This window comes from Sebastes umbrosus, chromosome 8, assembly GCF_015220745.1.
Source record: "Sebastes umbrosus isolate fSebUmb1 chromosome 8, fSebUmb1.pri, whole genome shotgun sequence".
Lineage (NCBI taxonomy): Eukaryota > Metazoa > Chordata > Actinopteri > Perciformes > Sebastidae > Sebastes > Sebastes umbrosus.
The window spans coordinates 26,538,963-26,556,681 of NC_051276.1; the positions used below are offsets into that span (position 1 = coordinate 26,538,963).

Genomic DNA, 17,719 nt, shown 5'->3' on the forward strand with positions numbered 1-17,719 from the left:
TAGAATATCTGTGGCTGGAAGGTTTGGACCGTCTTTCTTCCCCCACAGCATGAAGCTCAATTGCAGTTTTCACCTAACAGCAGCCCTTGAGAGGCGCAGTGCACCTGCAGACTGACACTGAAAATAGAGACCACGTGATGGTTAGCTCACAGTGGACCTGCTGGTTTTCTTTCACTGAGGAACTATATCAATGTGAATGGCAATTAATATCAAACTGCCGGCCACGATTCATCTTGTTCCTGATGCTCTGCATCAGGGGCAGGTTCCAGTGTTTTTAACAGCTGGCGTAGTTGTAGCACGTCGGGTTGGAATAAAAATCAGAGCAGCAAATTAACTGGCTTTATGAACTGGTTTCAATCAATTACCTACTAATTATGAATTAAAAGCAATTAAATAAATTACCAGCAGCGCGATCTGTTGTTGTTTCTCAGCACAGTCATGGACTTAAACCATTAAATTATAGAATCGATTAGTTGGTGGTCAGAGTTAATTATAACTACTTATAGTGTGAAGTCATTCATCAAGTAAAAAGTGCTAATGAAACATGTAAGCTACTCTACTGTAAATTGAATATCTTTGGTGCTGTTGCTAAGACACAACAAGCTATTTGAAGATTTTGTTTTCATTACTTTCTGGCGCGTTACAGACTAATTGAAAAGATGAACCGATAAAGAATTGTTATTTGCAGCCCTGCGTGGAAGCTTTGGTATGAATTGTGTTTGTCTCCGTCCATCCACGTATACACAGCGATTAGCTGGATGGTCCTGTGATCGTCATGAATTGCTACGCTCTACATGCTGGAAACAAGGAGGTCTCCTCTTTTACAACCGCGCAACAAAGGCTTTGTGCTGCAATCTTGACTTCCGAGTCCGACCCGGGATGCACGAGTTAAAAAAGGCCGACCTCCGCGTGAACTCCAAATAAATAAATAAAAAAAAAAAAGTGCAGCTGTTTACTGCTATTTTAACATCAAAGGGAACGTCACGTCACAAAACAAGGGGCGAGGAGAAGAGGACTTCAATCAGAGGCATGCAAATAACCTTTGGCAAAGCGAATCAACAACGGTGAATTATTGCCGAGCGCTCTCGACGAGGAGATACTTCCCTGCCGTGTGTGTGCCTCCCAACTGTCATGGGAGCTGTCAATGAGTTATCAGCCTGATGATCATGGGGGCATTTTGAAAGAATCTGTGTTCATGCTTGGTTTAACACGCATTACAAGGGAAGCACATGTACACACTCTCTGCCATACAGGCCCTGTGTAAAGTTTACAAAGACCAGCGTCAACTCCGTTCCACCTGTTGTGTACTTTAGAAACGCCCAGTGGATTAACCTATCTGCTGAAATCAGATAAAAAAAACTCTTTCCCGCTCCAAGTCCTCCATCTAAAAACGTAAATAAAACTCCTTTCAGCAGGATCCTCGCGGTAGCTTAGCGTCGGGGAGGTGACCCAACACCTCCGCCTGCGAGGCGTTCTCTGGCTCCGACATAACACGCATTATTTTTCTCACCGCGCTTGTGCAAGGGAACACCTCCACCTTTATTTGTATGGGAGCGGATTTAGCTCGAAGGCCTGCAATTACATCATCATTCAGTTTTGCAGCGCCGCATATCAGGGCCGGCATTACTCAGAGAGGCCTTTGAAGAGTTTGGCCCAGCCCTCGCTCCCTCTCTTCTTCCCTCCTCCCCTCCTCCACCACCCCCTTCGGCACTGCCTTTGATGTCAGCGCGTGGAGCTGCGCCGAGCGTCGCGGCCTCCCAGGCCTCCCCGCCTCGCCTGATCCTATCTGCTCAGGCGGCACATTCATGTGGTTTACACCCGCAGCACGACTCCCGGCAGCTATTCACCCAACCCCGCAGGCCCCTCCCTGATCAGGGTCCAGCCGGGGCTGGAGAGGGACGCATGCATGGCCTGAGCTGCCGACGGGGGTCGAGGGGAAAGACAGGACGAATAGTGGCGGCTTTATCAAAGCCCGAGGTTGCACTGCGGAGCTTTTATTGGCATGGTGTGTTAGTGAAGGTACTATATTTGTGGATTCACGAAAGGAAGAGTCACACCTGACCCTTTCTGGAGTTGAATCAGAAAACAACAGTGACTTATCTCAGCTGCAATGCACAATCCTTCAAAAATAAATACTCAACTTTGAGAGAGCATTCTTTTGGCACAAAAAAAAAGAGGCAGCAAAGAGCAAAATAGAAAAGCCAGTATGCCCCACATATTTTCATACAGTATACCCATGATACAGGAACGACATAAAAAGAAAGCCAATTTTTCATTTTAGAAATGTAGGGCGCATCTTTAGCAACAGGAAGGAGGAGGAGGAGGAGGAGGTGGGAAGATGCAGTGATATATCTTCACTGTGGAGCGGAGAGGACATGCAGCTCTCTACCAGAAAAAGAAAAATGTGGAGATAACCCAGCTTGTTCTCATCTGACCAAGCAAGCCCAATCCATCATACCTCTGGCCCCATTGTGTTACAGCCTGGATCTTCCTCATTACTGGAACAACTACCTACACACACATAAGTGGCCTCTAGAAACCGTTGTAAGAGGCGAGGGTTATGGCAGAGATGAACATGATGGGGTCGGAGCTTCCACCTGAAACTGATTTGTCCCCATCTGGCACCCCTGTAAATGACCTTTGCCACGGTCGTGTTGGAATCCATTAAAGGAAACAAAAGGAGGGAAATGAAAAATGGTCGGTTATCTGGAAGATGGCCCATCAGTAACACAGACACATGATGCATTAGGCCGAGGGTGATCATGTGCACAAAACCAGAGAGATTGCAGCTAGGGCTAAAACGTATTAGTGTTAGGGCTGTCAAAGTTAACGCGATAATAACGCATTAACGCAAATTCATTTTAACGGCACCAATTTCTTTAACGCATTAACGCAATATGCGTTTTTTACTTAACCTCTTGAAAATCTGACAGGCCGCCTATCTTTCGGAGGTTGTAGTGGACTCAGTTTTATAGTTAGAGTAAAGATACTGGCATCATATGAAACTAGAAAACCTAAAGAATCCATTGGTACCAACACATGTCACACTAGCTTTTCGCGAAGGAAGCTAAATAACGCTCCAAACGTACGCTAAAATTTGGCGAGGAAAAACTGTCATGGCCGTTTTGAAAGGGGTCCCATTGACCTCTGACATCAAGATATGTGAATGAAAATGGGTTCTATGGGTACCCACGAGTCTCCCCTTTACAGACATGCTCACTTTATGATAATCACATGCTGTTTGGGGCAAGTCATAGTCAAGTCAGTACACTGACAGCTGTTGTTTGTTGTGATTTGAGCATATTTTTATGCTAAATGCAGTACCTGTGAGGGTTTCTGGACAATATTTGTCATTGTTTTGTGTTGTTAATTGTATTCCAATAATAAATATATACATACATTTGCATAAAACAAGCATATTTGCCCACTCCCGTGTTGGTAAGAGTCTTAAATACTTGACAAATCTCCCTTTAAGGTACATTTTGAACAGATAAAAAATGTGTGATTAATTTGCGATTCAATATTCGACTGACAGCCCTTATTAAAAGCAACATCGTGTCTGCATATGAGGCTGATACTTATGTAATGATGTACACAAGAGAAAGAACTTTGAACCTGTCTTGAACTTGAGTGAGCAGGACGGATCTGTGATAAGACCTCTCTTTTCATGAAAACAAATGTGAGTAGTAAGAGGACGGAGGGCTGAAGGATCTGAGTATATCAAGAGGTAGGAGGAGGCAGATAGTGCTCGGAGTGAAATGGACTCCCAGTGCAGCTACCTTCCCAGTCTATTGGCAAAAAAAGTACAACAAAAGGGGAGGCTGGCGTTGTGGCCTTCCACGGTTAGTCAGCACATTCCTGGCCGACAACAAAGCGCGCCTCTGCCTGGATGAGCCGCTGTGAGCATTGTCATCTCATAACCCTCGACCCCGTAGCCTTTGTTTTGCAGACCCTCTGTGTCAGTGGATAAAAATATGGGCTGAGGGGATGGACCGGGCCTTTCAGCTCTGTTTCATCAAACGCAGGCAGACACACCAGGGGCTAGTTAGAAAGCAAAAAAAAAAAAAAAACACTCCGGGCACTTCTTCATCTTTGACTCGTTACAAATGTGTTTCAAAAATAACCTGTGTGAAGATGGGCTGTGTGAAAAATCATTTTTTCCAACTTGTCAAAGTGTGACATTCTTTTATGGTGCATTTCCCAGCACTCATTGTAGAAAAATCACAGCCTCGGGGCGAAGCTGAATTAACATTTCCTCATCATTGTAGAGTAAAGCAGAGGACAAACACAAGACGGTCATACAAATGAGCTCGGACACATAATCAATAGCAGATCAGGAGGAGAGCGACGTTGGGGAATAGGGATCCCCTGGGAGAGGCTTGGATAGTGGAGAGAAACTGACGCTGACTGCTAATCTCTCTCTGAGTGGAACATCAAAGATGGGCTCAGCCACTCAGCCCAGTGGAAACTAACATAGCTACTGGGGCCACCAGTACCAACATGCACTTGTTCCAGGTGGAGCTGTGCAGTGAGCGGGAATGAGGAAGCTCAGAGAGAAAGAGTGAGGGGGTAAACAGAGCCAGGAGAGGAAAACAGGGGCTGCTGGTTTGAGAGATGGTGTGGCCAATTAAAAGAAGTCTGGACACGTACTAAGTGGTGATGCTCCTAACGACTAATTTCCCTGACATTTAAACGGCAGTTTAAATTTAGACTACACTTAAAGTAAGAAAACACTCAAAATAGAGCACACTTACATATTGTCCAAAAAAATATTGTGTATATTATATATCTTAGTATCCTAGCGTGCAAGTTTGATTCATTGATCTAGCTGGCTTTTAGATCGCTTTTGATTCATAGCACACTAATAATTTATAATAATATGAAGTTTAACCAACTAGTTATTTTGGTGCCAACTAGCGAGGGTAGGAACATTTAATCAACTATCGCGCACATCCCTAGGACTAAGACTAAGATTTTACAAATCTACTGTGAGATTGTGATCGAATTAGTCATTTAACAACTATTTCATACAGTGATTGATACTTTAGTGAGTAATAACGCCAGAATATTAGCTGGTTCCTGCTTCTCCAGTGTAACAATTTGCACTTTTTACTTGTTTAATATTCCATGTATTTGGGTTTTAATTGTTGTTCCAGACAAAATTGGGCAATTTGAATATGTTATCGTTGTTCTGTGGGAATATGAAATGTGCCTTTAATAGCGAGCCGACAGCGAGATTGACAGTAATGAGGGCAGAGAGAGGTGGGGAACGATATGCGAGAAAGATCTGGGGAGCAGGACGTTGTGGTTCATGTCGGAGCTCAAAAAACCCTACGCCACCAGACACCCAAAATACAAGTGAAGTTTTGGACAATTCATCAGCACTGCGCTGGTTAAGAGATGTCATGCACATGCATTATAGGATGCATGACAAATTTTGGATGCACCAAAAAGAGCAGACTGGTGGTGGGGGGTGAAGGTGTGTGTGTGTCGGAGAGGGTGGGGGTGTTAAGCAGAGAAAGAGAAAAACAGTTTAGGTCTGTTCTAATTCCGAAAAAGGGGAGAAACGCGCCTCAAATTACTTTGGCCGGGACATGAAAGTGAAACAGGGTGGCGTTAAGAGACGATAGCACTTAAATACAGCTGCGACCCGCCAAGCCAATAAATGGAAAAAAGTAGGGAGCAGCACTTTTAACCTTTTAAACCAGCGTTTGTGTACTGCTACTGTTGCTTTGGGCGCTGGAGTGGCCCGTCCCTGGCACCTCCCGTCTGGGCCCGGCCCATTATGGCCTCTTGGGGTTTCCAGCCTGTGGTGAGAAAAGCGCGCTGGATGCCTTAAACCACTAAAGCTCTCATTATAGTCTAAATGCAGCGCGACACAACTCTTGCCAGCTTCCAAGGTAGGAGCTCCAGTATTTAAGCTCATCGTTGTCTTAGCTCAAACCGCCACTTTCCCCCTGCACATCCAGTCGGAGAGAAAAACAGCCACTTTCAAAGAACCACATCATGAAGTCTCCCAGCTATAGTTACTGGCACTGCATGTGCATGGAGATGAAGTTCAAAGGTGAAACAGCTCATGGGTGTTGGGAAAATAAAGTCTCTTCTTCCTGACGCTGGATTCAGGGGATGTCCCGTGTCTCTGTGTCCCTTCGGAGAGGAAGTAGGCAAAAGCCACATTATTCCCTCTGGTTCTGGCCCGGCGACACTATGAGCTCCATCTGGTCCTCTCGGTGCCCCTGCCACGTCCCTGCCTCCGCTCCTCACTCGCATGCTGACAGCGCGGGCCCGCTGGAAATCAGAGGCAGATGTGCACTCATGCAGCGCATCGCAGCTCGTCTCAATGCAGGAAAAGACGATTTGGCGTCGGGGAGACAATAGAGAAGTGATGAGCAGCAGATGGCGTTTCCCTTCGTCACATCAAACGTGTATTAATCAGGAGAGCCACGTGTGTGCTGTCAACAATGATCATAATGTGAAGACAATTCCAGAAATTAGATTACATCTAGAAGCAGAGCGCTTTCAGTGTCATCTGGTTTTGTCAACACCTGCCAGTGTCCATCTTCACACCTGGAACTCAATTCAAGGACGATTTGGTCGTGCCATCAATTGCTCTACTTAACAGGCTTAAGGCCCTGACACACCAAGCCGACTGTCGGCCGCCGGACAGTTTTGGGCCGTCAGTGAGCGTCTATCGGCCTAGTTTTTGCGGTGTGTCCCGCACCGTCGGCTCTAATCTGCCCGTTGTCGGAGGCTTTTTGGCCAATTCAGCATGTTGAAATCGTTCTGATTGGCTGTTCAACTTAAACAAATCAGTGCACGAGAAGAGAAATGAATGCCGGCTTGGTGTGTCTGGGCCTTTCAGTCAAAACTGCTGCTAGTGTGTGGAAAGGTATCGCAAGACTACCATATGTATAGAGCCGTGACGATTAATTGATTAGTTGTAAAATATTAAATTAATTGGGCAACTATTTTGATAATTGAGTAATCAGTTTTCAGTCATTTAAGAAAAAAAAAGGTCAAAATTCTCTAATGCCAGCTTCTTAAATGTCTCCATTTTCTGGTTTCTTTACTCCTCTATGACAGTAAACTGAATATCTTTGGACAAAACAAAACATTTGACGACGTCATCTTGGGCTTTGGGAAACACTGATCGACAGTTTTCACCATTTTCTGACATTTTATAGACCAAACACTAATCGATAAATCAAGAAAATAATCACAAAATTAATCAGCAATGAAATAAACATTAGCTGCAGCCCTAGCCATGTAAAATATGAAGTTTAAGCCCAAGTCCTCTAAATCAGTGTTTCTTCACTTAACCCATTTCTCTGGGCCCAAAGCACACAATACTGATTTCTCATTTTCCTTCTAGCAGTCTAATCAGGAAGTATTTAAATCTGGGACAAGAGGTGAATACAATTAACTACCTGGCAGGATGGAGGACCTGCAGTACTCCGCTCGCCAGGAATCAGAGTTAAGAGCCAATGATGTAAATGCGCTCTTAAGGTCGTCTCAGGGAAAAGGCCTGTTGCTACACACACACAGTCAGACGGAGTGATTTAAGGAGACATTTGATTTTCTTTGCTATTACCGAGTTGAACTGGAGCAATCAGGGGAACTGACTTGGGAAGCCTGGGGTTTGGCACTGTGGCCAGATCTGCATCGTCATGCTTCCCCCCCTTAGAGCGGAGCGAGAGGCAAATTAACTTAATTTATTATTTTTGGCCCCCTGGCAGCCACTTTTCGCACTCTTCAGCAGAGCTGAGCGGGTGTTAGCTTTAGGGAATTTGCAAAGGCGAGTTAAGCGGTGATCGTGGTTGGGTCTTTGCTCAGGAACGTTGCCAAGCTCCGCTTTCCCCTGCATTTGAACCCATACCTGCTGAGGTCTGGCCACTACTGTGCACACTAAGGTAACGCCAAACCCCTCAGGGCTCTGTTCAAACAGCAGAAGAGTGGACCAGAAGGCCCCGTAAAACCTCAGGCAGACCAAATCAAGCGCCCTATTCACTGAACACAAGAAGGCTCAGACCTTGTAAGCAAAAAAAAGTCGACAAGTGCAACGCTTGCGGAGGTCACGGCGGACAACTGGAGGCACAGGAACCTAAATATTTGTGTTCAACCCGATTCCAGTGTAAAACTATATCCGTTACAACACCGCAGCAATTTCCCAACACGTTCCTGCAATGTTATTTCACAAGTATAGAATTTGCAAGTGGGGAATTTGATACCGGTTTAAAATTATACTCCTCAAGTTGTATGGTGTCATCCATTGTCAGTTTCAACTTTCATAAATCTTTCGTAGAATATATGTTGTAAGAAATTCAAGACAGAGCGCCGTGCCGGACAAAACTGCCCCTCATTATAGCCTGACAAAATATAAGCTGCCTCTAAGTGGTCAGAGGCTATGTTAGCAAAGAAAGCAAAAGCCTAAATAGATGTGGTTTTCGATGTAAAGCTGAGGTCCGACATTTCTGTGTGGTTACCGAGTGGCGCCAAATGGCCATCACTGTGTATAAACAGGGGCCATTTTTGTGCTGCGTATCCCCTCCTTTGATGCCCGCATATCATCTTTGTTTCAAAGTTAAGAGTCTGCAGTTTTGAGGAGAACAAAAATGCCTCTGAAAAAGATGCTGCTGTGAAGTCGATACAGACATTGTTGCAGCAAGAGTGGCAAGAGATGGAGGGATGCTACTAGATGTGTTTAACAGGAAGACAAATGTGCGAATGATGTCGCCGTCTTCTGACTCGTGGAGGCGTGGCTGCAGGAATTCTACGCCACAGTTGAGGTTTCTTGTGACGCAGCCCACCAGTGACACAACATGGTGAACTTGATTAAACTCAAATGTGTATTTGCAGCATTTAAACACCCCCCCCCCCCCCCCCCCCCCCACTCTCTCTCTCTCTCTCCCTCTCTCTCTCTCTCTCTCTCTCCATAGGCTGCACTGTAACCTAGCCTCCCACCACAGGACCATGATTCTCATGGAGCTCAATAGTTTCTGCAGTCTGAGGTCACACTTCAGCAGCTACCAGCTTTTATATACGACAAACGAAAACCATCATCTCTGCTGAAACCTCAAATATTTAACCTCACATCAGAAAAACTCTTCATACTGAAGCAGTGTCCAATCAGTCACAAGCTTAGGCGTAGTTTGAACTTTAAGGTTAGGGGTTCACAAAAAAAGAACTAGAGGGAATGTAATGTGTACAGTACACTTCAGAGAGGTCTAATGTATTGGGATGTGTGTAGCCTTCATATTAGCCTACACCCTCCAAAACAGAATGCGACACGAGCAAGCGTCAGTGACAAAATCAGTTGGATTGCGTTGTTTACTATTGGAATGTCCTAACTGGCCGTGAGCGACGAAGCGCTGCGCAGCGTGCGGTTTTGAGCTGAACTTTTGTCAGACGGCCTGTTTCTATTTATTCCTGTCGCTCGCTTTGAAAGCGCCGCAACGGACGAGGAACAGCTGATTATCTATACGATACCTCCTCATTTTACTACAAAAACCTAAATAAGGTGGCATCTCTCCTCACCAGGAGATCGTCTGAAAGTTTACTTAGGCTACTGTTGGCTGTATAGTATGTCATTTTCAGTAAATATTAGGGTTGGGGGAAAAAAAGAATCGATTCACCTATGTATCACGATTTTTTTTATTACGAATCGATGCCAGAATCGATATATTTGCTTCATTTGAGTCTTGCTTCAGTGAGGTAGAAAGAAGTTACCGCTTTTATTGTTGTAGTCTGAGTAAAGTGATGTCATATCCGTTCCGTATCTGTCAAACCAAAACAAAACCGCAACGAGCCGAAACGATAAAGCAGAAAAAGGCGGAGGGTCCGCATGGATATGACCTTCACCGTCGCATTTCAAACCCAACATGGTAAACACTACACATACAATAAAGTATGGAAACACTTTGGGTTTCACACATTGTCAGGAGAAGCAAAGCTAGACATCACGGCTAAAGATGCATGCTAACTCTGTCATAAACAGAAAACGTTAACGTGCGGTGAAGTTAGAATTCAAACGGCCCCGATGGAGCCGACCATGGATGTATAAAGAGACCGGAGCTAAAAATCGAAATACATATCGAATCGGCACCCAAGTATTGTGATAGTATCGAATTGGGAGATAGGTGTATCATCACAGTCATAATAAATGTCGCAGTATAAAACCTGTTCAAAAAAAACACAAACGCTGGAAGTACTACTCATTCATCATTTAAGTGGTTACGTCTCCTGTCTGATCTTGACCACACAGCTGATGGGTACGTGGTTTGTTTACATGATGTAACAGTGTGTAGTGTCCGATGTTTAGGCTATAAGTAAATAAAAAGACCATAGATCTATCTTCTCATCTTGTTGGCTTCTTATTCTGTCAATAAGAAGACACAACAAGGTCGATATTATTCAACACTACAATACATTACTAGTTCTGCGTTATTATAAAAGATATAGATGCTTTTGTAGGGTGTTCAGTGACCCCCTGAACCAACACAAACTGCTCACAAGGGACTGAACTTGTTGGCTCAACTATCAATCACACACTTCATCCAACTTGATGTGTATTAAAAGCACTTTGTATTTTATAGATAACTCCAAATATATAAAGATAAAACACCAAAGGGTGCATACAAGCCATACAAACAACTGCTTCACATTCAAAGTGGCGTCCAATCATTCACAAAGAGCTGCTGCTCTCCTTCCATCACCAATAATAACACAGGATATGTTAGAGGTCAGGACATAAAACATGAAACTTTAAAAGCTCTGGCACATGACTTAAGACCCCCAAACTCTTTTGCTGCCTTTACAAAGCAAGCGGCCAAGTAGATTAAGCAAGAATTAGAAAACTTCAAATAAACGCTTTGGCTCTGGGAGAGAAAAAAAGCTCCATATTTGAGTGACTTCTACTCCATCAAAGCTGGGGTGGTTGATCCAAGCATAACCAGCTCTGGGCCAAGTGCACTTGTCATGTTTGGGGGGGGAAAAAAAGATGGAAACATGGAGGCTTATCTTATATGATGATGACTACTAACTCAATACAAAACATGATGCAAAAATACAAAACATGCAACTTTAAAAAGGCTACATAGCTGGGTGGTTGATCCAAGCAGAACCAGCTCTGGGCCAAGTGCACTTGTCATGTTTGGGGGGGGTCAGGAATAAAAAAAAAAAGATGGAAACATGGAGGCTTATCTTATATGATGAATACTAACTCAATACAAAACATGATACAAAATACAAAACATGCAACTTGAAAAGGCTATATAGCTTGGTGGTTGATCCAAGCAGAACCAGCTCTGGCCAAGTGCACTTGTCATGTTTTGGGGGGGGCCAGACAAAAAAAAAAAAAAAAGGATGGAAACATGGAGGCTTCTTATGATGAATACTTAACTCAATACAAAACATGATACAAAATACAAATCATGCAACTTGAAAAGGCTACATAGTAACAAGAGGCAGGGTGTTTGGGTTAGTTTAGACCAAAAACAAACATATTCCACAATTAAAAACAACTTTTTTTGGATTGAAAAGCACAAAAAAAGTCGCTATTGAAAGGGATAAACAGTGAAAAAATGGGCACAAATAGCAGCCTCAGTAGCCTTCGCTGCTGCCGTGCAGCGTAAAGCCTGCTCGGTATGAGTTCACTAACTTTTTTTGTAGGAAGCGGTTTGGAGTATTTTGTTAGGCTACTTTCTAATGGGAAAAGGAGCAGCACATAGTGAACTCCAGACATCAACAAAATAACCTGCAAGAGCATGTTTTCCCTGTGAATGAATTCCACAAGATAGGAGCCATCTTGTGACCGCTTTGCAAAGCCCATCCTGCACACACACACACACACACACACACACACACACACACACACTAACCCCCCTCCAGCCTCTATGTGGGAAAAGTTTGCAGAAGAAGAGGGGCAGCTTGGTGGAATTCCACGCCGCGTACCGGTGCTGTTTCTCGGCGTGCTGCTGCTCAACATTCCGCTCCTTCCTCCACCACCTCCACAGTACAACACTTACTTGAACGATCTCCCCCTCCGCGCTGATAGTGGCTCCAGCTTTGGAGAAGCGTCCCTGCAAACCGGTCGTGTAAGTAGTATAATCTCCATTGGGACTGGACTCGAACAGAACCACTTCCACAAAGGCGGTATCCTTGGCGAGAACGGAACCGACGAGAGACGCGGCAACCGCGAAGATCACCAGCAGGACCACCGAGTCGAAAGGTAGGACGCGATCTGAGCCTCTCCGTGCGAGTAAAATCATCATCTTGCCGGCTGGATCTGCGCCGATCGGGACATAATTTCACACGGATTTTTAATTAATCGTGGGGTTGAAGTAAAATTGAAGTCGATGCGTCCAAAAAAAAAAAAAGAGAGGCAGAATTGTTGCAATAAAAAGAGCTGGAGCTGAGCTGAAGCGTGTTTATTTCAACCACTGCGAAGCCTTGTCAATTACATTGCCTGCAAACGCTCCCTCTCTCTCTCTCTCTCTCTCTCTTTCTCACCCTCCTCCTCCTCCTCCTCGCTACAAAGCGGATCTCCTTTGATCTCCAAACACGTGATTTTAGTTTTTTTCTCTCTCTCTCTCTCTCTCTCTCTCTCCCAAAAGGGTTTTATCCCCACCCACCAGTCTCTCCTCTCCTCTCCTTCTCCTCTCCTCTCCTCTGCTGCACTCCCAGCTCTCTCAAGTGCCAGCACTCAGTTAAGGAGGCACCGCCAACATCACTGCTCAGCTGCAGCAGAGAGAGGAAGAGGAGGAGAGAGGACTTATTGTTTTGATAAAATATTCAAGCTACATGTTAAAGTTTTGAGTTGATTCAGTGTTTTTACGTTTACAGCCGCTTGTTGCAGCTCTGAGCAGAACCAGTAGCGTTTATATGCCAGAGTTTTTTTTTGTCTGCCGTGCCACCTTAAAATAAACACTACCCTCTTCAGGACGCTTCATGATTGAACCGGGCTAATTTTTCCAATTCATGATTCATGTTTGCTTGCTCACCTACAGGTCACTATATGGTTTGCTTGAGTTTGATTGATAAAAAAAAATTAAATAATAATAATAATAATAAAAAAATATATTTATATAGAGAAATTAGGAACTTTAACAAAAGTTTTCCAATGGGAAAATTAACGTTAATATTCCTTAAAGTGTCCCTGCGTAATACTTTAACTTACATATATAGATGATGTTTTCACCCTGAATCACTTTAGCATCGTCTTTCTCTTAAATATTACACTTATAATTGTCATTATATAACTTATTTGTCTCTATTGTGTCTGTTCATTCAGTAATGTTTAATAATATAGTCCTAAATACCTATATATACACCTATATACATATACACACACCACATATATATGTATATATACACATATATACATAAATACATATATACGTATATATATACGTGTATACATATACAGTATATGTATACACTTATATATACATATACACATATATATACATACAGTATACACACATATATACATATATATATATATATATTTATATACACACACACACACACACATATACTGTATACTCACATATATACATACAGTATATACATGTATACACATATATACATATAAACATATATACATATACATATACTGTATATATACGCACATATATACAGATATATGTGTGTGTGCGTGTGAATACATTCGGTATGAACATTGATTCATGGTACAGTTACTAGGCAGATTAAGATTTATGGTCCTGGTACTTTTTTCCATTTTAGTTCATTTCTCTTCCGATACGTTATTAGTCATGAGCTGTTGTATTGCACATGAATTAAAGGCAATCCACTTGCACATCCAGTATAATTGTGCTCCAGTCTTTAGTCAGATGGATCTCCAATTAACTTTCCTTTGATGTTCAAAGTAATTGTCGTCAAAACCGGCCTGACAAGCTAATCATAGATAATTTACAAACCCCTAAATGTTAAATGTAATTTGACATAATTTCTATTTGCACAAAGTCAAATTAGTGGCAGGGTGGAAAAGTTATAATAGCGAGCGACTTTGTGAGTCATCGTGCATTTATTGATAAACATCAGTTTCATTATCTACCCCTTTAAAATATGCAGGCGCATCCTCCATTTCTCTTTCAAACAAACTGTTGCTGTTATTTACTAGCAGAGGAAGACAATTATTTCTCAATCAGTCTCTGTTGAGCATAAAGAGTCTATTGTCAAACTTCCATGCTGACCAGTTCCCGAGGAACATCTTCTGCCTGGTGCCTTTTCTTTCACTGTGTCACACTGTTCATTATGTCTGTTCAAATAAGCACACTGTGTCTTGAAAGGACACTGGAAGAATAGAAACACACACACGCTATCTTTTCATTCCTACAATAGAAGATGATTTGAATCTTTGTGCCACTGAACAATTGATGAAAGGAGCTCATAGTGCCAAGTGATGATGATACTGTACAAGCATTGTCTTATACTGGACTTAAACGTGGACTTTTTTATCAAGATATTACAAAAGAATGATGTATGAAATTGAATAATAACACTTTGGAAAAGGCCTGTTTTGAATAATTCTACCAAGCTGGCCTCTTGCAAAGACTTCACAGTGATAGATGTCCTAAAAAAAGCCTAGAAAACAAGGTCTCATCTTGCTGTCAGCTGTGTGGCAGTGTGATTATGAAAACCAACTGTGAGGACTTTTTAGGTCAAGAATGCAGCCGCCTCTGGAAGAAAGCGTGATGGTCAACATGTGTTCGGACTCAAAAAAACAAAAAAAAAAGCGAGGCGGAAAACAATTCAAAGCAGAAGAAGTTCTTTGGCGCCTCCAGCGTGACAATAATTTACAGATCACATTGGACGTCACTCTGTTTTATGAATCCTGATCCACACCACATGTCTCTACAACTAACACTCTGTTTCTCTCACATTAAATACAGATGCATTAAGACTCAATGAACAAATACACTAATGATGGGACTAATGATTTACTTTACCAGCTTGCTAATGGACCACAAAATGCATTAAGGCAACAAGTTATAGTTACTCACAGACGGTCTTGTTCCTCTTTTATTACAAGTCTGCCCTCTGCTGGTCGCTGCATGTTTTCAAGCTGAGTGATTTTTAAAGCTGCAACTCCACTTTTGTAGTTTCCTTTAATTTACCTGAAATAAGTGTTCACAAGGTTTAATTTCTAGGTTATTTAAAGAGAGTATTGTGGCTGTTTGGTGGCCTTTTTAAAAGTTGTTAAAAAGATATATTATGATTTCAAGAATATGTCTTATTTTCTCGCTTGCTCCCTGACTAATAGTCCCCCCCTCCACTCCATTATGTGTTTTTCATTCGACAGCAGCTGTGGATCCTCTCCTGACGCTTCGGTCTCTCTCTACACCAGTGTCTAAACTCAGGCCACCCTGAGAAGAATCAGCTGTCTACTTGTTTAGGCTGAGAGAGTGCTGAGGATGAGCAATGACTTTGAGAGATGATAACTGGCTCTGGATGTCTGTGGAGGTTTTTTTATTTTTTTTTCTAGTTGGACTCATAGAAGTAAGATTCATTGGCTAATTTACGACGTCTCATGATCGTAATACTAAAAAGCTGCACGGCTCCTCTGTTCTGTTCTCTCTTCATCTCTTCCCTTCTGTCAGTTAAAGGTGCAGTGTGTAGGATTTGGCGCAGCTAGCTGTGAGGTTGCAAATTGCAACCAACTGAAATTTTTCCCGTGTGTCGGAGAACTACGGTGGCTGACGCGGAAACATGAATGTCCCTATTTAGAGCCTTTGGTTTGTCCATTCTGGGCTATTTGTAGAAACATGGCGGCCGGCTCCGTGAAGCAGGATTATTATAGTAAACTAAAATGAAAATAAAGAGTGAAAAATTTAGACTAAATTAAAACGATACCCTTTAAGAAAAACTACAAGTTAAAGGATTTTGCCTAGGTAAAAAAAACTAATAAAAATAAAATAAAATTGAACGTAAATTCATTTCAGTTTTAGTTTTTTTAGCTCAAATATATCACAACCAAAAAAAGGAGACACAGAGCATGAATTTCCGTCAACTCTCGTGACATTGAACCACAGAAACCAAACGGTCTTGGCGCTATGCCGCAATTGCTTCACCAAAGTAGCACGAAGATTAAACATTAAACATTATGGCCATTCCTACACAGTTCTCCAACCATGTATTTTGTATGTATAGCTACATACTTCTGAGACATTATAGCTGGTCCTAATACAAACAAACTGAAACTACTCTAAAACTAAATACATAAATATTAAACCTTTCTGAAAAATGGAAAACTAAACTAAAACTAGTAAACACTCTGAAAACTAACTGAAAACTAAACTAAAATTAAATCGAAACATCAACACTAAAATAAAATAAAAACTAGTAAAACCCTGCCGTGAAGAGGACCCGCTCCATATGTAGATATAAACTGCTCCTTCTAAGGTAACGATTCTTATTTTCAGGTGATTATACACTAAAGAAAACATACTTATTAATACTATATTCCATTTCTGCCAATAGATCCCCCTAAATGTAACACACTCTTCATTAAATACTTTCTTCTTCTTCTCCTCTGACCGTGTAAACCTTGCTACAGCTGAAACAAATGGTCGAATAATCTATTAGTTAATTACAAAAAAAACCAATTGATAACAATTTTGATGAGAATTTGCTACTTTTCTTTGTCTTACGTGGTAGTAAACAGAGTTTTTTGTTTTGTTTAGGACTATGAGTCCAACAGGACAAGCAATTTGAAGACGTCACCTTGTGTTTTAGGAAATTGTGATGGGCATTTCTCACTATTTTCTGACATTACATAAACGATCATTAATCAAGAAAATAATGCTTAAATTACTTGATAATAAAAAAATGTAATGTTAATTGTGGAGAACTGGAGATTTCCCCTAATTTTACTTTACGTTTTAGAAGATGAATTAATCCTATATGTGGCAGTATCAAGCAGATAATCGAATTTATGAGGACTGGAGTTTTAAAGGGGGATAAGTGCATACAAATACTAGATTTAATATGTGCCTTAAAGTGGCAGTAGGCAGTATATTTTTGGCATCATTGGGCAAAAAATTCCATAATAAACTTTCAGCATATTGTAATTCATGTGTTTGAAGAAGAAAACTAGACTTTTGCACCTCATTGCTCTGTTTTCAGGCTTTAAAAAAATCTAGCCCATGACGGGTGACTTTGACCAATTACAGATCATTTCATTGACAGAGCGTTCCTATTGGCTGTGCTCCGGTCATGTGACCAGAAGTTGGCGTTCCTTCACCAGATTTCACAATGGCGGCGGCGTCACAAACTTTCTCATTTTACAGCTAAACCGTGCACTACAAGATGATTCTGAAACATTTGAGGTGAGAAATAGGCATTAACGTAACATAATATTGATTCATATTTGATCAGCGCTGCCTAGTTTGGTCGGAGTTCGCGAGTGATTGACAGTCGGCTCTCAGATCAGCTCTTACTGCTTGTTTTCCTCTGGTCTGTGAAATCCTGCAGATGCCGTTAGGAGCACGGGAGGACACTGGAGGACACAGAGGCACATGATTTTTTTTCCGGTTACCTGTGTCATGTACTACTGTCACGATATAGCGACAGTTTTATAAAAATAACTTTATTTAATCATATTTGCTCCAATCTCGCCTACTTCAGCTTTAATGGTGCCCTTGTTCTGCAAACTTATCTGTTGCGCCGTTTACTGTGTCCAAGCCCTCACGTGTCTGTC

The 17,719-nt window shown here is 42.1% G+C and overlaps 1 protein-coding gene across 8 annotated transcripts in view; it reads right to left on the bottom strand.

Moving 5' to 3' along the window:
• The window catches only part of znrf3 (zinc and ring finger 3), a 149,037-nt gene that overhangs the window by 69,985 nt on the left and 61,333 nt on the right, over positions 1-17,719 (bottom strand). The window contains exon 1 of one of the 8 annotated variants that reach the window (XM_037779119.1): positions 12,024-12,803. The exons of 6 other annotated variants lie outside the window; for them this stretch is intronic. In XM_037779119.1, the coding sequence (XP_037635047.1) occupies positions 12,024-12,269 (246 nt within the window). In that variant the 5' untranslated portion in view covers positions 12,270-12,803. Of the gene's footprint in view, positions 1-12,023; positions 12,804-17,719 lie in introns of those variants that run through there. One more of the 8 variants, XM_037779118.1, reaches the window with a different exon arrangement.